This window comes from Equus quagga, chromosome 3, assembly GCF_021613505.1.
Source record: "Equus quagga isolate Etosha38 chromosome 3, UCLA_HA_Equagga_1.0, whole genome shotgun sequence".
Lineage (NCBI taxonomy): Eukaryota > Metazoa > Chordata > Mammalia > Perissodactyla > Equidae > Equus > Equus quagga.
In genome coordinates, this window is record NC_060269.1 from 12,717,063 (window position 1) to 12,738,703 (window position 21,641).

Genomic DNA, 21,641 nt, shown 5'->3' on the forward strand with positions numbered 1-21,641 from the left:
AAGGTAAGAGTGGCCCAACATTCAGATGTATTTCACACCCACTATGATGACTAAGTAGAGACATCCATACTTTTTGAAGTCTCTTTCCCTAAATTGGTCTATGATGGAAGAAATTCCCATGTTATACGAAGCGAACATTTTCAAGGCAGTTAGGGGAATACATCTGGCGAGGGCTGGCCCCACCTGGGGAGGGAGCTGCCTGAGGTCAGTCCCCCAAGCCAGTGGTTCACTTGCTGCCTGCACATTCAGAATCACTTGGGGGAGCTTTGTAATAATAGAGATTCCCAGCCTCCACCCAAGATTTACTGAATCCAAATTATCAGAAGTGGGATCCATAAATCTGTAATTTGAGAGAGTTTCTGAGAGATTCTGAAGTAGCTAGCCCAGGAGTTTAAACTAGTCCTGGTTTTCATTGATTTTTTTTTTCCTTTTCATCACTTCTGATTCTGAGTGCTTACGGTTTCTGTTTGTGATTTTTAAAATGTGTGGATACCGCTGCTCTCGTGGAGAGATGGGGAGGCTCAGGCAGTGGGGAAGGGACAGACAGGCCACAGGGGCAACAGACATCTGTGAATGGATTATTACGGTCAAGGATTGCTCTCTGCTGAAAAACCAGACGCCTAAAGGGACAAACAGCCTGAGTTTTGATTTGGTCATATGACCTTTGACAAGTTTCTAAAATATTCTGGGTCTCAGTTTCCTTAGCTGTTTAAGTGATCATCTAAATCACATGATTCTCATGAGGATATGATGATACAACAAACAGACACCACCAGTTGTTAGGAGTGGAAGGTAAAAGCTGAGCATTTGGCTGTAGCCCGAGAAGTCCTGTAAGCTTCCGCCCACCTCTAATGTGACCATCTGCTTGGCCATGGCTCTCTCCACTGCTTCATACATCTGTGTGTTCTGGATCCCCAAGCCACAAAAGATGACAAAAGCTTCCAGAAACTGTTCATCATTTCGGTTGAAAGGCTTAACCTTGCCAGTATTCTCCTCCATCTTATTAGCAAGTTGGCAAACCCCTGTAATGATCCAAGAAATTGAGCAAATATTATTATCATAGTTTTTATTGACTTGAACACACACGCCCAAAAACCATCTTATACTTTTCTCTTAGAATGCTTGGCATCTCCAAAGAAGCAAACGAATCCTCATAAATACAAGCTAGAAAAGTACACTAAAATAATTTACATGAGAACTCGTTTCACATAGTCCTAAATATATGTTGCCACTGTTACAAAAATCCTAGAGTGCTATTTTCTTCCAGACTGGGTCACGAATTTTACATCACTTGAGTCCCCGAAGACAGTTTGTCCTTTGGAGACTAATTGGATTTTTGCACACTTGCCAAGAGAACAATTTTGATGCCCATCAGAATTTTGGGTCAGGCAGACTGCCTTTCCTTACTGAGAAAACAGAAGTTAAAAACACAGTTACATACTAAGTAGAATGTAGAAAACAGGCAATTCACAGACAGTCTCAAATTTCAAATAGGCACCTCTGTGTCCAGGAGAATCCTATTTGCAGACAGCTTGTGATACTGCAAATGACTGCAAATAAAAATGACTATTTACTTAGAAATAAAAGCAGAACTAATCCTTGAAGAAAATCATCACCTCCCAAGTCCTGGCCTCTCACACAAAGTCAAACATGGTCAATCTAAACGGAAGATTACGTCAACACTGTGATAAATCTTTATCCAACTAGTTGTTCTATGAGATTCTGAGCCTAGTGGTCTCTCTGTGAGGAGTTTGGTGACCTCCAACCTCTGGGCATAACAAAGGGTCATTGAAGTCCTTATCTCTTCTGTCTCTAAATAGGTGATAACAGACTTCCCTCAGGGGCCCACCATGGGGCAGACATTGTGCTAAATGCTTTAGTAAACACATGACCTCTGGTCCTCCCAATTTACCCTGTGAGGTAGCTCTGACCATCCCCATTCTACAGATGAAGAAACTGAGTCTCAGAAAGGTTAATCAATTAGCGCGAGGCTACTGAGCTAGTATGCTTATGTCTAAAATTCACACCCCAGTTCAGCTTTGCCTCAAAGCCCACTTTTGACCCCATGCTGCTGCTCTGTGCCCTTTACCTCAGTCAGATCATTGCTAGCAGTCTCGTCGGCACCTTGCTTGCCCACACTGTTGTTGCCCGTGCTGCCCCCCGCTGCCCTCTCTCCTGCTGTCCCAGTTGATCCCTACATCTCTTCCACAGTGAGCTCTTGGTGGCCTCCCACTTCCCAGGTGAGGCAGGCACATCTCTCTCCTGTGCCCTGAACCTTATCACTTGGTGTATCGTGTGGATTTTATTTCTGTTTCTCTCTCTGGATGGTACATATCTTGGGCTTAGAGATTTTATTTTTTCAGTTCCACTTCTTCAGCTAGCAAAATGCCTGGCATATAGCAGGAACTGAGAAAATGTTTACTGAATTAATGAAAGAATGCAGGACTGCAGCTGTGACCCCAACTATTTTCCCATGAAGACTATAGTCTGTTATCTCTTATTTTTCCTGGAGCACAAAAGGATTTCATTGAGTCCATGCTGATGTATGTTAAGTCCCTTTATGACCACGGATGTGCACTTTCTTTATTTTTAACACTACAAATGATCTGTACTCTCATTTTTGCTCTTTTCTGCTTGTTTGTGGAAGTTTTTTTTACTTTAGACTGTAAAGATATCCTTATCTATCTGGATTAGTACTGCTGAGATTACTTCTCCAACACTTACTCCATTATCAAGAAAAACTTTAAACAAAACACAATGAATTTGGACACTACAAGTAAAAACCATGATTAAATGGCACTCAGCCTTCACTATCTTAAAAGAACATGTCCCTTGTATGGTAAAAACAGGGTTATGTCCTCCAACCTTTGTGAATCCCCCATTATAAATATGGAACTGTTTACATAGCTTCTGGCCATCTCCCAAACCACATTTTCTTGCGAGTCACGTGTTTCATGCCCCTATCCTCACATCACAGTGTAATTGCCTTTCAGTGTTCTCTCAAGTTTTCTCCTACGTGATGACCATTTTTCATGAGCAAGATTTTTCTCTTTATCATCTCATAAGAATTACCGCATGTATGAAAGTAAAAGATAACAAGGAGGGCTTGAGACCTGGCTACCTGGCAGTCGGCTAGGCTTCCAACCTGGTTAAGTAACTCTCTCCTGGACAGCAGTTCAAATCTATGCCTCAGTCAAAATGAATGAATATATTAAGAGGTATTAATTAACACCTCTGGAATTGACAGGTATTGAAATGGAATGTTAAGTGTACAAATATCAAGAGTTGGCTGTAACAACCACAGCTCAGAACAGAACAGCTAAAGTGTGTCTATGTTACAATCCATCACTAAATACATAGATACAGATATAGACATATACACAGAGTTAAGCCCAGAGGAGGAAAAGGGTGAAGACAAATTACTTCTTTAGGCATACAATTTAATTCTTTGAAAGCTGTCAAAGGACAGTCAGATTTATAAAGAATATTTATTTTTATATATTACTTATATAAAAGTATATAGCATTCATGATAAATCCCTCTGATTTCTTTGTTTCTTTCTTAAAAAACGATTTTATTTTTCCTTCTTCTCCCCAGAACCCCCCAGTACATGGTTGTATATTCTAGTTGTAGGTCCCTCTGGTTATGCTATGTGGGATGCTGCCTCAGCATGGCTTGATGAGTAGTGCCATGTCTGAGCCCAGGATCCAAACCAGTGAAACCCTGGGCCACTGAAGCAGAGCGCGTGAACTTAACCACTTGGCCACAGGGCCGGCCCCCTGATTTCTTGATAAAATTTAATTCTATCAAACAAAAATACTCAAGTTAAAAAAAAAGGGCTATGGGGGCCAGCCCGGTAGTGTAGCAGTTAAGTTCACACGTTCCAGTTCGGTGGCCTGGGGTTCGCCGGTTTGCATCCCGGGTGTGGACACAGCACCATTTGACAAGCCATGCTGTGGCAGGCGTCCCACATATAAAGTAGAGGAAGATAGGCACAGATATTAGCTCAGGGCTAGTCTTCCTCAGCAAAAAGAGGAGGATTGGCAGCAGATGTTAGCTCAGGGCTAATCTTCCTCAAAAAAAAAAAAAAGCTATGAAGAAGGTTTATAACAAACAAACAGGGTTCTGTGGGAAAGTTTAAAGCTTGGGCGCATTTACAGATAGAGTTTTCACAGCTTCTTCATTAGTGACTGAAAGAATGGATAAAGAGTACAACAAGGAAATTCAAAACTGGTGATTTGAGATGCCACATCTACTAGTAAGCCATACAAAATTAGAATTGCTTATATATAAAAACAAAGTAGTTAATGTAGAAGCAAAAAAACCAGCACCACTCAGTAGACACCAATTAATGTGTACAATCATAAAATAAAATATTTGAAAACATATTAGGAGAAAACCAAGACGTAGTACCGTTAGATAGTAAAATATAAGCGTTACTTAATATTCTTAGAGTTCACAAAGTACCTGTGCAGACATCATTTCATGTGGTCATCATGGCAGTGCTGAGAGCTAAGTTGGCACTGAAGGCATCTCTCGAAATTATGCTGAAGGGACTAGATGGTTTCTAAAGGCACACAATTATGTTTCCTTTTCTATAATTCCAGGGATCAGATGTTGTTACTAACCACAGTTTCCTCCTGGCCTTTCAGCAGAGCAGGGAGTCAGCTCTGATATCCTGCTTGTAGTCTCGTGTTCTCTCGACCACACAAGATAGACTCGAAAATTAGCATCCTGTCTTGTTAATATGTAAGACTTGCCCTTATCACCTATCCTGCAAATATTTTTTTTTGCACTTGTCATTTGTCAATTATCTTAATTTGAGGAGGTTTTTTGCTGTAGAGTATCTTGCTTTTAAAAGAAGCTTCCCCATGTTAAGATTACATATAAACCTATATTTTCCCCTAGTACTTTTATAGATTCATTGTATCACATTTAATCTTCTAATTCAACTTAATTTTTTCCCCAAATTGCTACTGGATTCTTACAATACTTGAATAGTTACCTATTCTCTAATGGTTTGAATTGTCACCTTAAATCTTAAATTCATACTTATTTCAACTATTATGTACTTTTTCACATTTTAATGTTTTTGAAATCAGTATGCATCCTCATCAATTGCTTGTCATAGTTTAATTGAAATCATTTTTTTCTTTCTTGGAACTACTAAAATGGTGTCTTTCAACCAATGTCACCTTAGAAACAATGAAATATACTCTATTACATACAATAACACAAATATTCTATATACCGGACATGGGTCTGCATTTAGACTTTCTATTGTGTTCCATCAATCTTACTATCTCCTCTTCTAGCACACATATGATACACACTTTTAATCATGTTACTTTTACAGCATTATTTTAATTTCTGATAGGGCAATTCTCCATCTATCAACTGATTCCTTTTATATATTATTCTTCCAGATGAATTTTATAAACATTGGTGAAGAATTCCCCTTCCCCATGAAAAAAAAACTCGTATGAGGAGATGTATTAAAACTGATCTAATCTGGGGAAAACTGACATCTTACAAAATTCTTATCGTTAGGAAATGTTACGTCAGTTCACTTATTCAAGATTTTTAAGTTATACCATGGCATGTTCTTCATATAGATGCTACGTATTTCTGGCTAAGTTTATTCCCTGTTAGTATTGTAAATGGGATTTTTCCATTATAATTTTCTAACAAATTTATGTTGGCATAATATTAAAGTTATTTCTCTTTAATAACTGACAACCAGGCACTTTTTAAGCTTCCTTTTTAGATAGGTCCTTTCAGCTGATTCTCTTGGGTTTTTCCATTTCACGATCAGATCATTTGTGAGTTATTTTGCCTCTTCCTTTTCTGTGTCTCACCTTATTTCATCCTCTCCTTTCATCTGATCACTTTGGTTAGAATTTCCTTTGGGCAATAGCTTTTTTTCTTCTTCTTCTTTTTATTTTTTGGTGAGGAAGACTGACTCCAAGCTAACATCTGTTGCCAATCTTCCTCTTTTTGCTTGAGGAAGATTGTCCCTAAGCTAACATCTGCGCCAATCTTCCTCTATTTTTTTGTATGTGTGATGCCACCACAGCATGGTTTGATGACCGGGGTGTAGGTCCATACCCAGGATCTGAACCCACAAACCCTGGGCTGCCAAAGCACAGCACATGAACTTAATCACTACACCACCGGGCCAGCCCCAGCTTTTTAAAAAATGTCTTGAAAAATAACTTTCTCAATTACTTCTATGAAAAATTTTAAACACCTGTTGAGTTAGTATTGGTTATTACCAATATTTATAGAATTTCTCCATTTCATCAAAATGTATTACTTTTTGTTATATTGCATTATCTAACTTCTTTTAAAATTTCATCTGTATCTGTAATTATACTTCTTTACTCATTCCTAATTATGTTTCTCTCATTTTCTGTGTTGGGTATTTCTTTATGATTACTGTGTTTTCCCATTCTCTCTCGTTTTATTATCCCTTCTCATTTTATATATCTTTTCAATTTCTTTCCTCTGCTTGCTTTCTTCCTATTTTTTTCTTTATTGGGGGGGCAGCATAGAGATGAGAAAGAGAAAAGCATGGCTTTTCTAATTTCTTCCTTCAGTTGAACACTTAGTTCAGATAATGTCATTATTTCTTGATTAATAATAACAAAGTATTTAAAGCTAAGTGTCTCCTGTGAGTAGAGCTTTGACTGTGTACTGTGAGTTTTTATGTTCTATTGATACAACTATTAATTTTCTAAAATGCTGTACTTTCATTTTGATTTTTGGTTTCTTCCGTCATTTAGGAAAATGCTCTTCAGTTTCTAAGTGAGTTTTTTCTTCCAATTTCTCCTTTTATTATGCATTTCCAGTTTTAACGCAGTGTGATCCATGAGCGTGGCTGTCAATTCTACTTTTCAGAAATAACTGAGTTTGTGCTGTATGTGTGTGTATCATCAACTTTTGTACATTTCTGTTGGATATTTGACAGAAATTTGCATTTTTAAATTATGAAATATAGAAGTAAATCTATGTTTGCCAATTTAAATCCATTTCATTTTTTATTAATCAATTCTAATGTTTCTCTATTTTTTCCTGTACTTTACTATTCTATGAGAAGCGTACCAAAGGCCATTTCTCCCTTATTTTTAGTAACTTTGGCTTTTATTTGTCAATGATGTTATTTAGTTTATTAGAAGCATTTAGGACAGGTACATTTTCCTCTGTGGATTTTAACTCTAATCAATGCAAAGTGACCCTTCACATTATGTTTTTACCTTAAATTCTACTTTGTTCAATATTAATATTGTTATCTCTATTGAAATTTTGCCCATGTTGTGTAATGTGTTCTTACAAATGGTATATGCTTCATATCTTCCAGAAATTCCTCAGTGTTTCTGGTCTCTCAAAGGTAAGCTTCCCTGTTTTCCAGTGCTACTATGAAGTTTTTCTTATATTTCTATTTATTTCTTCAGTCAATTCTTGAAACTATACTCCTTATATTTATTTTTACTTTGTAGATTTTCATTTTTATGATTTTAAACTATAATTTCTTACTTTTATTTTTTTCTCATTTTCTTCCAATTATTACTGCCCCTACAGTCTTATTTGCTGGTGCTTATTATAACTAAATATAATTTATAATTCTCTAACTGGGAAAAAAACTAGACTTTAAGCATTGTAAGCAGTGTGTACCATGGATGACCCCGCACAGTTTAATTATATTTGCATTAGGAAAATCCCAGCAAACTTTTTATAAACATATGAGCAGTTGATGATATTGCCAAATGATAAAATTTAATATGAAAATAAAATGAAGTAGAAGTCAAATGTAAACCTACATAATTTTACAATATTTGTTTATACCTTGGAATCAAATTGCAACACACAGATGAGCAAAAGATTAGGAGAGTAATCAGTTTAGGACATACATCCAGTAACAAATACATATTTCTCTCTCATACTTTACTGTCAAGCAATGTGTGGCATAACACTATAACTTTTATTATACAAGTGAGAGGGAAATATAACTTATTGAAAGTGGAGATGTTCTAAACATTTTTTTGGATGAGAATGGGACTAATTTCTTCAAAATCTGCCCTGAAATTGGCATGGAAAAATAGGCATAAGAATTTCCGGTAAATATGATTTGGGAAAAAGGCATATTTAGCCTAATAAATAGGGGAAATAATTGGTTAAAATGAATGAATGTTGAATGAGAAAAATATTTCCTTAATCGTTTTGGAAGTAAAGTTATGGAAACACTCTGTATTAGCCAGAGCACTAAGAAAACATTCGCTATGAAATAATACCTCAGGGAATCCATTTGATGATACAACAGGCCCCATACAGGCTCTAATCTCTATAATTTCATCTAAATGTCAGTAATGGAAAAAAATGAGGGGGAAGGACGATTACCAAAAACACATGGGCCCGTCTGTCTTTCTGCATGTAACTCTATGGGGATTCTCTATTAGAATTATATAAAAGCAGAATCTGGTATGTGACATGTAAGAAAAATTATCTACAACCATGATATTTTCCATGCTGCATCTGTGGACAGAAAGTATAGTTGAGAATGCAAATTCTCCGTTTTGTCACACTTATAAAACAGTAGGGAACACTGGAAATTTTCCCTCATACTTGGAATCAGCTTGAGCCCCCACAAAAAACCCCATTAGGGGAATCATTTTTTTCTTTCTTTTTATTTACAGAGAATTTTTCCTCTCCAAAAACAACATTTGCTTACTTTTGGCTCTGCTTTCAAGTAGGGTGACACAAAATGTATGCCAAGAGAAGTCTGATTATTTCAAGTGGCAATTTTTTTTTTTTTTTGCTCATTTGTCTGAAACAGTGACAGGATCATACAGTGGGAATTTTGAACATATCTGAAAGGTTATTTAGTTCAACTCCACAGAAGTAAGTAATGCGCCCATAACCTTTTAAATGGTTAAAGGAAGACTGGAGCCAACAGGATGCCGTGAGTCCTGTTCCCATCCAGGGCTATTTGCACTTCGCTGAACTAGCTCTCATTTGTGTAAAGTTATGAGAAGCCTGGTGTATAACTTCTTCCAGCTACTTCCCATTCCCAGTTATTATTCCAAAGAGATGCTGTTGAGGAAAAGTGAAGATGTGAGCTGATGCGGCAAGCTGCCACTCAGTCCTCTTTCTTATGAAATCTTACTAGTAAAAATGCATCCCTTCTGGAATTTCATTTCATATTTTCAAAGGCCAAAGGCAGCTTGTAGTAAATCTTTATACTTATACAAAAAAAGCATAACTTTTATAATGTAGTTTTCACCTTGAACTGCATAGGAAATAAAATTTTATGATATAACTTTTACCTGGTATCTTACTGTAGGGCACCCTTGTCAGTTTTCTTTTTTGTTTATGTTAGAGATCTGATGGGTGATAATCTTGAAAAGAGGGCTTACATACGTATTCATCAGCCCCTACTTTCTTCTCTGAGAACTGTGAAGAAGGCAGCTGACTAAACAGCCCAGCAAGGAGTTGCCAGGCTGGCTTCTGAGGCTTTACTAGGCAATTCACCAGGGTCAGGATCTGATCCCCAGCTTTTAGGCTTAGAAATTAGGTTACCATGCTGAGGACAGATCTGTCTCTCTGGGGTGGAGTCAGTGACTGAGTTCACAAGACTGATATATAACCCCAGCATAGTATTAATGTCCAACAAGAAACAGATCTGCCCAGGAACAGGCGTATGTGCACCTGCACTCCAGCCCATTGCCTCAAGTCCAGTTCACTGATTTACAAGAAGAAACAACTGTCAAAGCAATCAGTATATTTGAGAGGATATGAAGAATGCATTCTCTTCCTCTGAGTTAACCTACCTTGGAAAGAAAATTATCAGAACAAGGGAGGTCAGATCGGTGGGATGTTTCATGACATAAGCCCGTGTATCCATCTCCCAGTAAGGATGTACACCAGCAAAGGGACTGGAACTGCTGAGAAATATCAGCTACAACCTGCTGCATCCACTGCCACCAAAGTGATGGCCTTGCGATGTGGTCAGAATACTCTACACACCCTGCTACAACTCTCTACGCCCACCTCCACATGAGGGGCCGAGGCTCCCTGACCCTGGGAAGAACCTGGATAGGCACTTGCAATACTTGTCTATTTTTTTTTTTTCTATTTTTATGAACGATACCTCCCCTCCCCTACCTCTATGACTGATACTCTTCTTCAATCAAATTACATTCAAGTCTTGCATGTAATTACAATTGAATTCAAGTCTTGGAAACTATTCAGACTTTTTAAGGTAAACTTATATATCTAAGCCTTGCTCCATTCAGGTTTTTATTTAAAAGTTTAGCCTTTAGAAGGCATGCCTATTTCCTTTATTTCCAAGTTCTTGGAAGAATGTCAACAGTACAGATTATTTTCACAGTGTCAATCATGCATGATTGGCATATAAAGCCCCATGTTTTCTGTTCTACTCTTAATATAACATGCAGTGCCAAGAAACAAATATGTCAATAATAGGAAACATCATTCCTTTTCTCTGAGAATGCATTCTCCCACATTCCTGAGGTGGACATTTTTCTGGAACCTCCATATAAGAATGTAAGCTCCGGAGGGCAGGGATTTCTGCTTTGTTCACTGATTTTTCCCAAGTGCCTACAACAGTGGAGTGCTCAATAAATATTTTTGAATGAATGAATGAATACAACCTATAATCTAATCCACATATTCAAAAAAGAAAAAATCAGAAACGAAGAAGTGAGACTCTAAAACAATACTCATTATCAACTTGATGTCTCTCAGCCCACTAACTTTCTACACATGATTCTGAAACAAAAATTCTATTGAAATAGGATTATAATAATTATGAAAATACATCATAGTTAATAAGATATTTAACAAATGTCTGTTGACATTTATGGATCTAAAATTATTTCAAAATTCTTTTATTATTCCAATTTTTATCTTTTTCACACATTTACTCCTTAAATTTATACTTGAAAGAAAGTTTCTGAGACTACATTTTTTTCTTTAATATGTGCAGAGGAGAGGTTAATGAAAAGGCTTTACCTATCACTTTATTCTTCTTTCCATTTTTTATAGGCGTGCAAAGCAAACTTCTAATGCACTGCTGGTTTACATTTCCTGTGTTTTCATTCTAAACAAAACAAAATAAAACAGCTAAAAATTATGAAAAGACTGACTTGCCCATTAGATGCTATATAAACTATACTGGACATCCGAAACCACTAATATATTCATCTCTTATTAGTTTTAGATTACATGAGAGTACAGGAAATGTACAAATTCTAATGACCTTCACATAAATACAATATAAAGCACTTCATCTTTAAATTATTAAAAATAATAACCTGTATTTCTTTTTTTTTCCATTTTAAACTTTCCAAGCAGCTTATGGTAATATTAAGCAAAATATTTATTCAGCATCTACTATACCTGTGTAGTATCCACTATACCTATGTAGTAGATAGGGACAGAATCTGAAAGTATTAACACCACCTAGGATACCACATGTTACAAACTTGTCCTTCTTTAGGACCGCCATTGTTTCTACTGCCCATATTGCTAACGTTCTAAAAAGGTCTCCTAGATATGCAAATAAAAATATCAAGGCAGCTGCCTCAAAGTGCAAAGCTTTTCTGAAGTAAGATGAGAGAAAATATTAGAATTCAAAGTTTTCAGTGTCTGAGAAACTGATCTTTGTAGCTTTGCTGTCAAGGAAAGCAGATCTTCACTTTTCCAGAGCTACTCACTGCAGGAGACTACCAATTACTTAAGTTCAAGCCACGCGGAACTTAATTTTTGAGGATAAACTCAAGAACTCTAGCCGTACTATCTAAGGAATGTCATTGACATTAAGTAGGTAATAGTTAAATTACCTCAAAATTAGTTCATGATAATTCATTAATACATGTTGAAAAATGGTAAAAGTACAGAGAAAAATCCTCAAGTATAGCTGGCCACCTCTCAATAGATGTTATGAGCTATTTCATTCTCTTTCCTCACATCAGGGAAAGCACAGATCGCTCCTAAGTAGCCAATTCTAGGGCCAGCCCTTCAGCTGAATAGTCCCTGTAAGCACAGCTCTGATGGGAAAACAGCCTTCAAGCTCCAAGTCTAAAACTGGGTCACGTACCGTCCAGGGAAATCTTTTGTCCTTGCTGACATCTGGGATATTAAGTGCTTCCATAGTATTTGTCACATACTGAGCATACATGTAATTGATTCTGTTGGCATCACGTTCCCTGTGGAAATAATAGCTATGAGTTCTTTCTGTGCAGTGAAAAACACGGGCAAAACAGAGTTAAATAAATGATTAGAGAAACAGAGCAGTCTTAAATTATAGGGCAAAGTGTATGTCTTTATTGGAAAATGCAGCTTTAAATGTATTTGATGATTTACAACTTTGGTAGTTACTATAATTGAAATGTTTTAAAAAGACAAAGATCCACAATTTTTCAACCATCTAAAACAAGTTTTAAAATAGCCTAAGTAATCTTATTACCAACATGTTAATGGGCATGTTGATTTTTGCCACTTAATGTAAAAGCCACATGAATTTCCCCCTATTTCTTATTTTCTCATCAGATTCTAGAATGACTAAGGTCTAAGGTCTAGGGCCTATCTTATTCCTCAGTTATGTTCTTTGTCTATCCCTCCCAATAAAACAATCTTTCAAACATTTCAAACCAAGGGAAATTTCAAGCAGGCCTAGAAGAATTTGATTAAGCTCTTCTCTTTTCTTTTTTCTGCTTTAAGACCCTTTATGATTTTTTTAAATTAAAAATTCTTTTGAACTTAAAATATTTTTCCCAGTTTTTTTCCAGTTTCTTGCTTAATCGGTTGAACATAAAAGATTAACCTGATGTCAGAGGGTACATAAGAACAGTGCCAGTGCTGGAGTTGGGAAAACGGAATAGAACAGATTTTTCCATGGAAACTTCGTATGTTCCCTGGTGATGGGGACAAATTGGGCAAAGAGGGTCAGGTTATGGAAATTTACTCCAATTGTAAGGATATGCCTGTATTAACTGTAATATCACTAACTGAAGAAATAGGAAAGCCTAACAGTAGGAGACATTTCAAAATAAAATGTATGTCTCAGGAAAAATGTCCAAGTGTTCTGAGTTCTCAAAGTTCCAATACTTTCCCGTCTTCCATCCTTCTCACCCAACCTGGACAAAATGCTTCTGGGGACAGTGGTTCAGATGGTATTCCTGAGCAGCCGGGAGTCCACAGAGATTCCTCAAGTCTGTGGCCTCGTTCCTGGGAAGACAGGTTAGTCTTTCCTTTCTTTGCTGTACATTTTAGTTTAAGTGTAATTTGGTCAAATCGGGTACTGACCACATGTCTCATATTATGTATAAATGAAAAGGAAATGACAATAGTAACATAGGAGGAGACGGACTTCAGACTAAACATCTACTGAGGATGACACAGACTTATAATCTGAGAAGGCATGCAAAACGCCATACACTCCTGGGTTCCTATTTCATACATCATCTCTAGGTGGAAACCCAAGAAAAGGTTATGAGATAAGTGCAGGATTTAGGTTGATAAAACAATTTTTAAAACTACAAATATTTCATAGACAGCAAAAGTCTCGGGAAAAGAAAATAAGATAATAATAAAGATAAGAAAAATGAAAAGGTGGTTATTGGGAGAAAGAAGTCCATTGAAGAAGAGACCCTTGTCCAAGTCTCTTTTAAAGTGATAATAATAGTATTAATAACTTTCATTGTTCTTATCATCATTATGTTAACAGTAGGAACCAGATGAAACCCAAAATAGTTAAGCAACCAGCCAGAGATCATAAATTCAGACATACAGATGCTGACACAGAGAAGCAGAAGCACTAAAATTACTTTTAAATCAACAGAAGCTTAACTCTTTTTTCAATTCTCTGAAAATTTTTTTCCTGATAGTTACTTTGGTGAAAAATGAGTAATAGATTTACTAAAGTTATGCAATACCATTTCATTTCTTACTCTGTAAAAAATGGTGATAAACTCTTAGTTTCTGTACTCAATAAATACGGATTGGGCACCTGTTCCATGAGAGGCACCCTTAGCATCAGATGGGAGACAGACTTATCCGGGTCAGTAGCTATCACAAGGAGCTTACAATCTCGCTGAGGGTTGTGACACAGAACAGACAGTACCATGTTTAGTTGCACATACTCCAGACAGAGTCTAGTGCAGAGGCTCCCAGTTGTCTACTGATAATAACCCTTCTCCCTTTCTCTTTATCGGACACATGGCCACCCAGAATAAAGAGTACATTTCTCAGCCACTCTAGTGGCTTGATATCACCATGTGACTAGCTTCTAGTCAACAGGATGTAAGAGGCAATGTAAGAACTTCTAGAAACCTTACCTAAGGGACAGCTGATGCCTGCTCTCTGCCCCCTCTTTCCCTGTCCTCCATCCTACCCTTTGAAACATGGAGATGATGGCTGGAGCTGCATCCCTGATCCTGAAGGGAAGGGCCACACCCTAGAGATGCAGAAGAGAAAGCCTGCAGGCTCCTGGGTCCCTGAGGTCTTTGTGGAGCAGAGTAGCAGCACCAACTCTGAGCCACCTACTCCTGGGCCTTTACAGGAGAGAGTAGTAATACTGCATTCTTGTTTAAGCTATTTTTATTCTGGGTTTTTATGATTTACAGTCAAACCTAATCCTAACTAGTACAATTGGTAACAATGCAAGCACCACCCATAGGGAAAAGGACAGATAGCACCTAATGGAGTGGATTAGAGAGGAGGTGGCATTAGAGAAATGCGTGAAAGGCTGGGTGAGATTTAAGGCTGTGAAGAAAGACATCAGGAATGAAAGGGAGGATATTCAAGGAAGGGGGAGGAGGGAACAGTAAAACACACATTGCTGAAATAAATGAAAGAGTTCTATGTGGATTTGAGAAACATTACATACTTACAGATTGTTAGGAATAAAGTGATGGTTTTAGACTGACAATGTTAGGACAGATAGAGGATGGTTTTGAAAGAGCAATGCAAGGAACATGGATCTCATTCTTTAAATAACAGGAATATTCTTTAAATAGTAGGAATAACAGGTAGCCTTGAAAATGTGGCTCTCAGAGCTCCAACTGCAGGAAGCATAACTGATCGATGTCTCTAGGTGCTCTGCTCTGGAACGTGGGACCAGGTTTGCACTAAGGCCATGCCTCCCAGGGCTGCTCCTGGACCCCGAGCACAGCAAGGACACTAAGGTAGGCCCATTCCTGGAGACTAAGGATTCAGTCTTCTCTGAAAGGAGACTGGTTAGAGGACTCCCCAACAGCCGTGCCCAACTTTGCTTACAACAGCTCTGCAGTCTTAAGACACTTCTACACACCCCTTTCTTCCTTCTTTCCCTCTCTCTTTCACTCTGGGGAAGACTTGTGTGGGGGTCTGATGGCTCTCCTAGCCTCTCCCAGCTCCTTCCCTCTTTACTCTTACATGGGGTTCCCCTAATAAATTTCTTACACATTTAATCCAGTCCCAGCATCTGCTTCTTGGAGGGTCCAGGCCAACTCAGACATCTAAGGCGTTTAGCACATGGCTATCAAGGGAGTTGTATGAGTACAACCTTGGGGAGACAGTTAGGGAAGTGGAGCATGGAAACACTGAGAAATTTCTGTTCTTTAGAACTAAGTGGGGATCATTGCAGGCAATGTGAACCAAAGACAGAAAAACACATCAGAGATACAGAAATACTAGCTTACACTTACTGAGTACTTACTATGTGCCAGAAATTTTCCAAAGCATTTTATGTGCATTATCTCATTAAGCCCTTATTACAAGCCTACTGTCATTATCCTCAGTGAACCTAAAGGATTAATTTTATGTATTTCTCATTTTATGAGAAAAATGTGCATTTATAAATTAACATGAAGTTAACTAATAAGGAATTATAGCACTAAAATATCTGCTTCTCAAAATTAAGAGCTAACATAAACTGCACAACACCATACTCATTTTTTTCCTTCTCCTTGGGTGGCTCTCTGAAATAAGCACAGAAACTCTAAAACCTTCCACCATCTGAAATGAGCTTCCCTTGTGAAATTCTTGGGCAACCCAACTCCCAATAGTTTACTGTGCTTTATCCCATTGACAATACAATTTTAATAACTGTGTATAATGTTCACCCTGAATATGTTTTAGTTTTACACCTAACATTTCTAAACTGTCTTCAGTATTCTATTTTAAATTATAAAAGATAATTAATGGGTTGGTTAGAAAAATACCAGGTGAGCTATGCTTTTCAAGAGCTATATAACTGCCTACAAAGAATGATTTGGTTACTGTAAGCATCATCAAATTGTTTAGCATTTCATCTCATGGAAGGGTGTTTGGACTGACAAAGGGATTAATAATGAGAATTAGAGAGGCCTGAATTCCCTCAGTAAGTAGTTTTAGAAACGCAATAAGGAATCCTCTGGTGAAGTGTCAATATCAGCTTAGTCCTTTTTCAAAATACTGGTTACTAAACACCACTTTAATTCAGAACTGTTGCAAAATTAAGCCTGATAGCTAACTTTTATTAAAATGAAAACATATTTGCATCACTAAGAGGTCTTTTTTTTGCATCATTAGAAGGAAGGCTAACTTTAAAATGTGTAGCTGACAGAAGGCACTAGTGCTGAATAATTCTCATTACAGTAAAATCAGTTAAAATGATCCATGTAAATTAATCTCTTTTTAAGGTAATCACACTGACCTATTTATCCTTTATAAAAAAAAATCTTTATACTAAGACTGTCTTGCAATGATTAAAAAAAATAAAATGAAAGATATCTTCCATTTTGCCTACAGAGATGGAACGTGGTATTCATCAAAAACCAACTTGAACAAATCAAATATATGGTAAAACCTCACTTTTTAAAAGAAGCGCAGAGTCACCAGTAGAGGTCACTATTACACAAGTCACTGGGCTTATTCAGCTATCACTGAAGAAATTAGAGGACATGGCTGAATTTATAATAAAAATCAAAATGTGAATACATAAAATATAATTACACAGACATATGCTGCTGCACAAATATTCAAGGGTAAATGTAGATAATTCATCGTTTTATAGATTTAATATGCATTATCATACTGATTTTCCTACTGTCCTATGGATATACATAAATTCATAATATACATCTATGTATTTATATTTTTATATTGGTATATATAGCAATTCATTATTTATAAAAGCTGGAGTAAAATAATTGAATATTTACATGTGTCTTATCTAGAAGCTTTCTAAAATGTTCTTTATAAAAAGCAACAAAAATGTCATGCCGTCATAAAATCAAAATAATATGTATTATTGCTCCTCCTAAGAATAGGAAACTTCATAACTGAACTAGGCAGTTCAAACTGATACCAGCATTTAAGAAGGGTATGCACATCCTCACCAGGACATGTACATATTATCACACATTCAAAAAGGATTCAGTACTAACTGAAACAATGTCAAATATGCCAGGAAATACGCAGGGGCGCAGCAAAGAATAGACGTAGAGATGGGATATAAACGCCAGTTCATGACCGGCAATGCCAAGAGGGAAATGCAAATCCGCTCTTCAGTTATAACTACGAACCCAAAAACTCCAGGGTAGCAGAAAAATCTCTGGGTAGAGATACCACGGCACATCTACCTTGACCACACACCCCACGCCCAGTCAGCAGCCAAGGCCTTCTGAGTCAAATGAATTCCCCATCTGCCTTCAAGTTACAACTGCCCCTTTGCTAATTCCTAAAATTTTTTTAATGGGAGAAAAGGCCTTTCACTGTATCATGTTGTTAAAATAATAGTCTAGAAAGAATGAATTTTTATTTGAATACAATCATTTAACAAACTGACAACTTTACATCAATGTGGTCAACAGTTTCTCCATCTTGATGGAGGAAGACACAAGAGGAGAGTTCTGCTTTCATCATCTATAGGGATGATTTTCGTTTTGTTTCCAACTTTTTATAATAAACATTTTCTTCCAATTTTTTATGATGAAGTTTTGAAATACACAAGAAAGTTGAAAGTAAAATGCATATCCTATTCACAGATTCAACAGTTTTTAATATTTTGCCACGTCTGCTGTATCTACACATCTATGTGTGAATATATTTACTTGACTACATATATTAAATTTAGATATATTTACTTATTTCTCTTTGGCTGAACCATTTTAAAGTAAGGTGCAGACATGAAATGAAACACTTCATCCTTAAATACATCAGCACGAATCTCCTGAAAGAACATTCTCCTACTAACCATCATATCTTCCTAATTCAAAGAAAAGTAACAATAATTTCCCATCAACCTCTAGTATCTAGTCCATAGTCAAATTTCCAATTGTCCTCAAAAGTGACTTTGAATAGCTGTTTCATTTTTAACCAGGGTCTAATCAAAACTCACGGATTTCATTTGGCTGCTATGCCCAAGAACAGTCCCTCCCTCCATTTGATTCAGTGATACTGACTTTTTGAAGAGACCAGGCCAGTTATCTTATAGAATGTTCTGTAGTTTAGATTTGCAGAGTTTATTTTTAAAGCATCGCCACCAAGGAAGGAGCTTGGTTACTCAGAACAGTACTAATTGCGACATCATTCACTACGTGAAATAATTCTTTGATAGGTCAACCGTAGTGAAAACAATCTGGAACGTTTAATATCAAACAGTAAAGTTAAGATAATGTTCTATTTCCATGATCAGATGAGGCTTTTTAGATAGAATATCAATAATTAGAGATACAGTAATTTGACAAAGTATTTTAGGGGGTGAAATAATTTGAAACAAATGAATAAGGTGATAAACAGCATTATGCCCAAGCATTCCTCATGCTCTATCCTGGCAGACTTATATTACTTAGAACATCCTAGCACTTGAGCAAACACCACCAGTTTTTTTTGCTAAGGGTGAAAAAGGGAATATGAGAAAGAACATTTGGTAGTTTACACAAAATCCTTTCCAAATTCTTCAGAAAGCACATATAAAATTGGGGCAATAACATCTATAACCTCGATCATCCAAATACTTTCTATTGTTTCTGAGTGACAACTAACAACAAAAAAATGAACACAAATTTTAAAATTACAAAAAACACGAAAAAGAAATGAACTAGCACAGAGGTCTGAGCTGATTCCAGCCCTGGGGTCCATGTCCTGGTGCCATGGGGATCGCAGGCTTCCTCTGGTATTGGTTAAACCCCCATGGCTGATTCAAAATCAGAACAGATTCACAGAACAGTCTGTTCAGAAGCCGATCAAATTTCCAGGGAGGGTCCAATATGCAACGAAAACATATAATTGAAATACAGTGCTCGTGGGTCTTAACATGAGCCAGTTCACAAAAAATTCTGTACCCGGGCCTACACTAATTGCGACAGCATTCGCTGTATGAAAGAATCCTCCAACAGGTCAACTGTCGTGAACAAAATCCTGGAATTTTAACATCAAATAGTAAAATATTTTCACAAATAAAATTATTTGTCAGGGGAAAAAAGCAGCTTATAGCTTCTAGGTCCTAAATTAAACAGATCATGAAGTAACTATTTAGCCAGTATTATATACTTGTGATAAAGATGGACAGAGTAAGTTGTTTTACCTTGTTAAAGCATCTGATGATTTTTCTAATTCCTCACACTCCATGTGAAACACACTAGAAAAGGAATCCTGAAAACAGAGGGACAACACAGAGTGAGAGATCATTTGATAACACAATGAAAACTATCTAGATACAGACATACAGGTCTGTGGAACTGACTGACGACACCGACACTTGTGATAATTTTTAACTCATTCTCAGAGTAAACTGACCCCAGTACTCACTTCATGATGTCCTCAAATCTCCTTCCCATTATCAAAAGCCACGTTCCTAGTGTTTCTGATATTTACTTGCAAAAATGCTTATTTGAGTACGCTTTGTTTTTGTTTTTCCACCAGGTGTTAATGAATATGTTAGTGTCAAATTTTCTCTATATTTATTCGAAATCCTCAAGTTTTAGCTTTTATGCATACACCAATTACTGTTGTTAAACCTTTTTAAAAAGACATATAATTCAGTAATATTTTATGAGATCATTAAAATAATTGTGAGTATTTTAGCAAAATAGAAAAGTAACTTCGAAGTTACATTAAAAGCTGAATACCTATTCACACCCATGCTATATTTACGACAGAAAAAAGAAATGGAAAGAAACAGAAATAAAACAAAGATATTACTTTAATTTGGGGACAGAAGAACTGAGTACACATTTTCTCTTGCTTACGTTTGGATTTTTGCTCATGTTGTTGAAATATTTTTAATCAAAAAATAATTACAATATAAATAAACATCAAGCCACTTAATTCCTAAACCCAACAAATTAAGTTGTTAAAAATTGAGCAAAATACAATGATGGGTATAATGCTGTGCTATACTTCAAAGCACCACCAATCCAAGTCAGTTGCTGCCATGATAGGTGTTAACTGGTAGAATCATGAGCTGAATGTTAATTAAAGTGATATTTAAATTGTCTAAAAAAGAAGTGGCTTACGTATAACTTTCAAAAATTAAATGGTAAAGAGCAGGTCACAAAGTAAAAATGATAAATTGACATACTGCATTAATGAATTCTGACCTGACCTTTAAAAGGATAGCTACTATCTTGTAATCATCTCTATATTAAGAATTTTATAACTGATTGAAAATATGAAATAATATCTATGAGAATAGTGATTATCTTATAGCATAGTGAATTCTCATTTGATATCCTATTAATGAGAATTACACACACACACACACACGCAAAATGATTCAGATAATGTTGAGTCATACAGTACAGTCTTACTATGTAAAACAAAAATTTTTTAACATAAGTATTAAATATCTTTTCTTATTCTACTTTCCCAAAAATATCAATTCAGATATCATATGGATTATAGCTGACTACATAAGTGGTAATCCCCACTCTCTTTCCTAACCTACCAATGAAGAGCCTATTGTCAGGGTCTAAAGGAAAAGAAAGCAAACAACTACATCAAAAAGAAATATCCCAGAAGCATTGGTTCACAGGTTGAGAAGGGAAAGAAACTGCATAAAGGAAAACTGCCTTAGGCTAGGGGCCCCGACTGTAACAGCAAACTCAGCTGGCCTGTCTAGACCGAGCCAGCACTCAGTAAGAACACTCCATCTTTCTGCACACATCTGTTTCTTTATGTTACAAATCAATGGACTGAAATCTACCAATTAGAACAGTTTAGTGGTTTCCCCATTGTTGGCAAAGGATTTGGGACTAATAGGCATCTTTAATAACATTGCCTCTATTGGCCCATACCTTTTGGTTTCTAAACAATTTCTGGTTAAAAAGAAACTTTTGGACCCAGCCCATTCAGAATGGGGATCTACTGTTCATAGCACCCAGGGCATCACTATTCCTGACCGTGAAAAGTGTGCACACTATAATGACAATGTATTTCTCCATCAAGGTAGTGTAGCCATTGACAAAAGCAGCACACAGACATTCCCATGGTGACTACTCAGTGTAGAGGCACAAAGGTGAAAGTGTGCGTTGAGGGCATCCTGCAACCTCACTTCTACTCCTTCTCAACCAGAACAGCTCATACTCTTATCACCTTTACATAAACAGCCATATATAGTTGGGTTTGAGAGAGAGTTTTGAGGCTAACATGAGGTT

At 36.7% G+C, this 21,641-nt stretch overlaps 1 protein-coding gene across 1 annotated transcript in view; it reads right to left on the reverse strand.

The window, feature by feature from the left end:
- PDE5A (phosphodiesterase 5A) overlaps positions 1-21,641 on the reverse strand; it is an 81,225-nt gene that overhangs the window by 50,145 nt on the left and 9,439 nt on the right. The window contains exons 5-8 of the mRNA XM_046656726.1: positions 19,571-19,638; positions 12,119-12,227; positions 11,032-11,119; positions 847-1,022 (exon numbers count right to left, since the gene is read on the reverse strand). Of these exons, the coding sequence (XP_046512682.1) occupies positions 847-1,022; positions 11,032-11,119; positions 12,119-12,227; positions 19,571-19,638 (441 nt within the window). The remainder of the gene's footprint in view (positions 1-846; positions 1,023-11,031; positions 11,120-12,118; positions 12,228-19,570; positions 19,639-21,641) is intronic.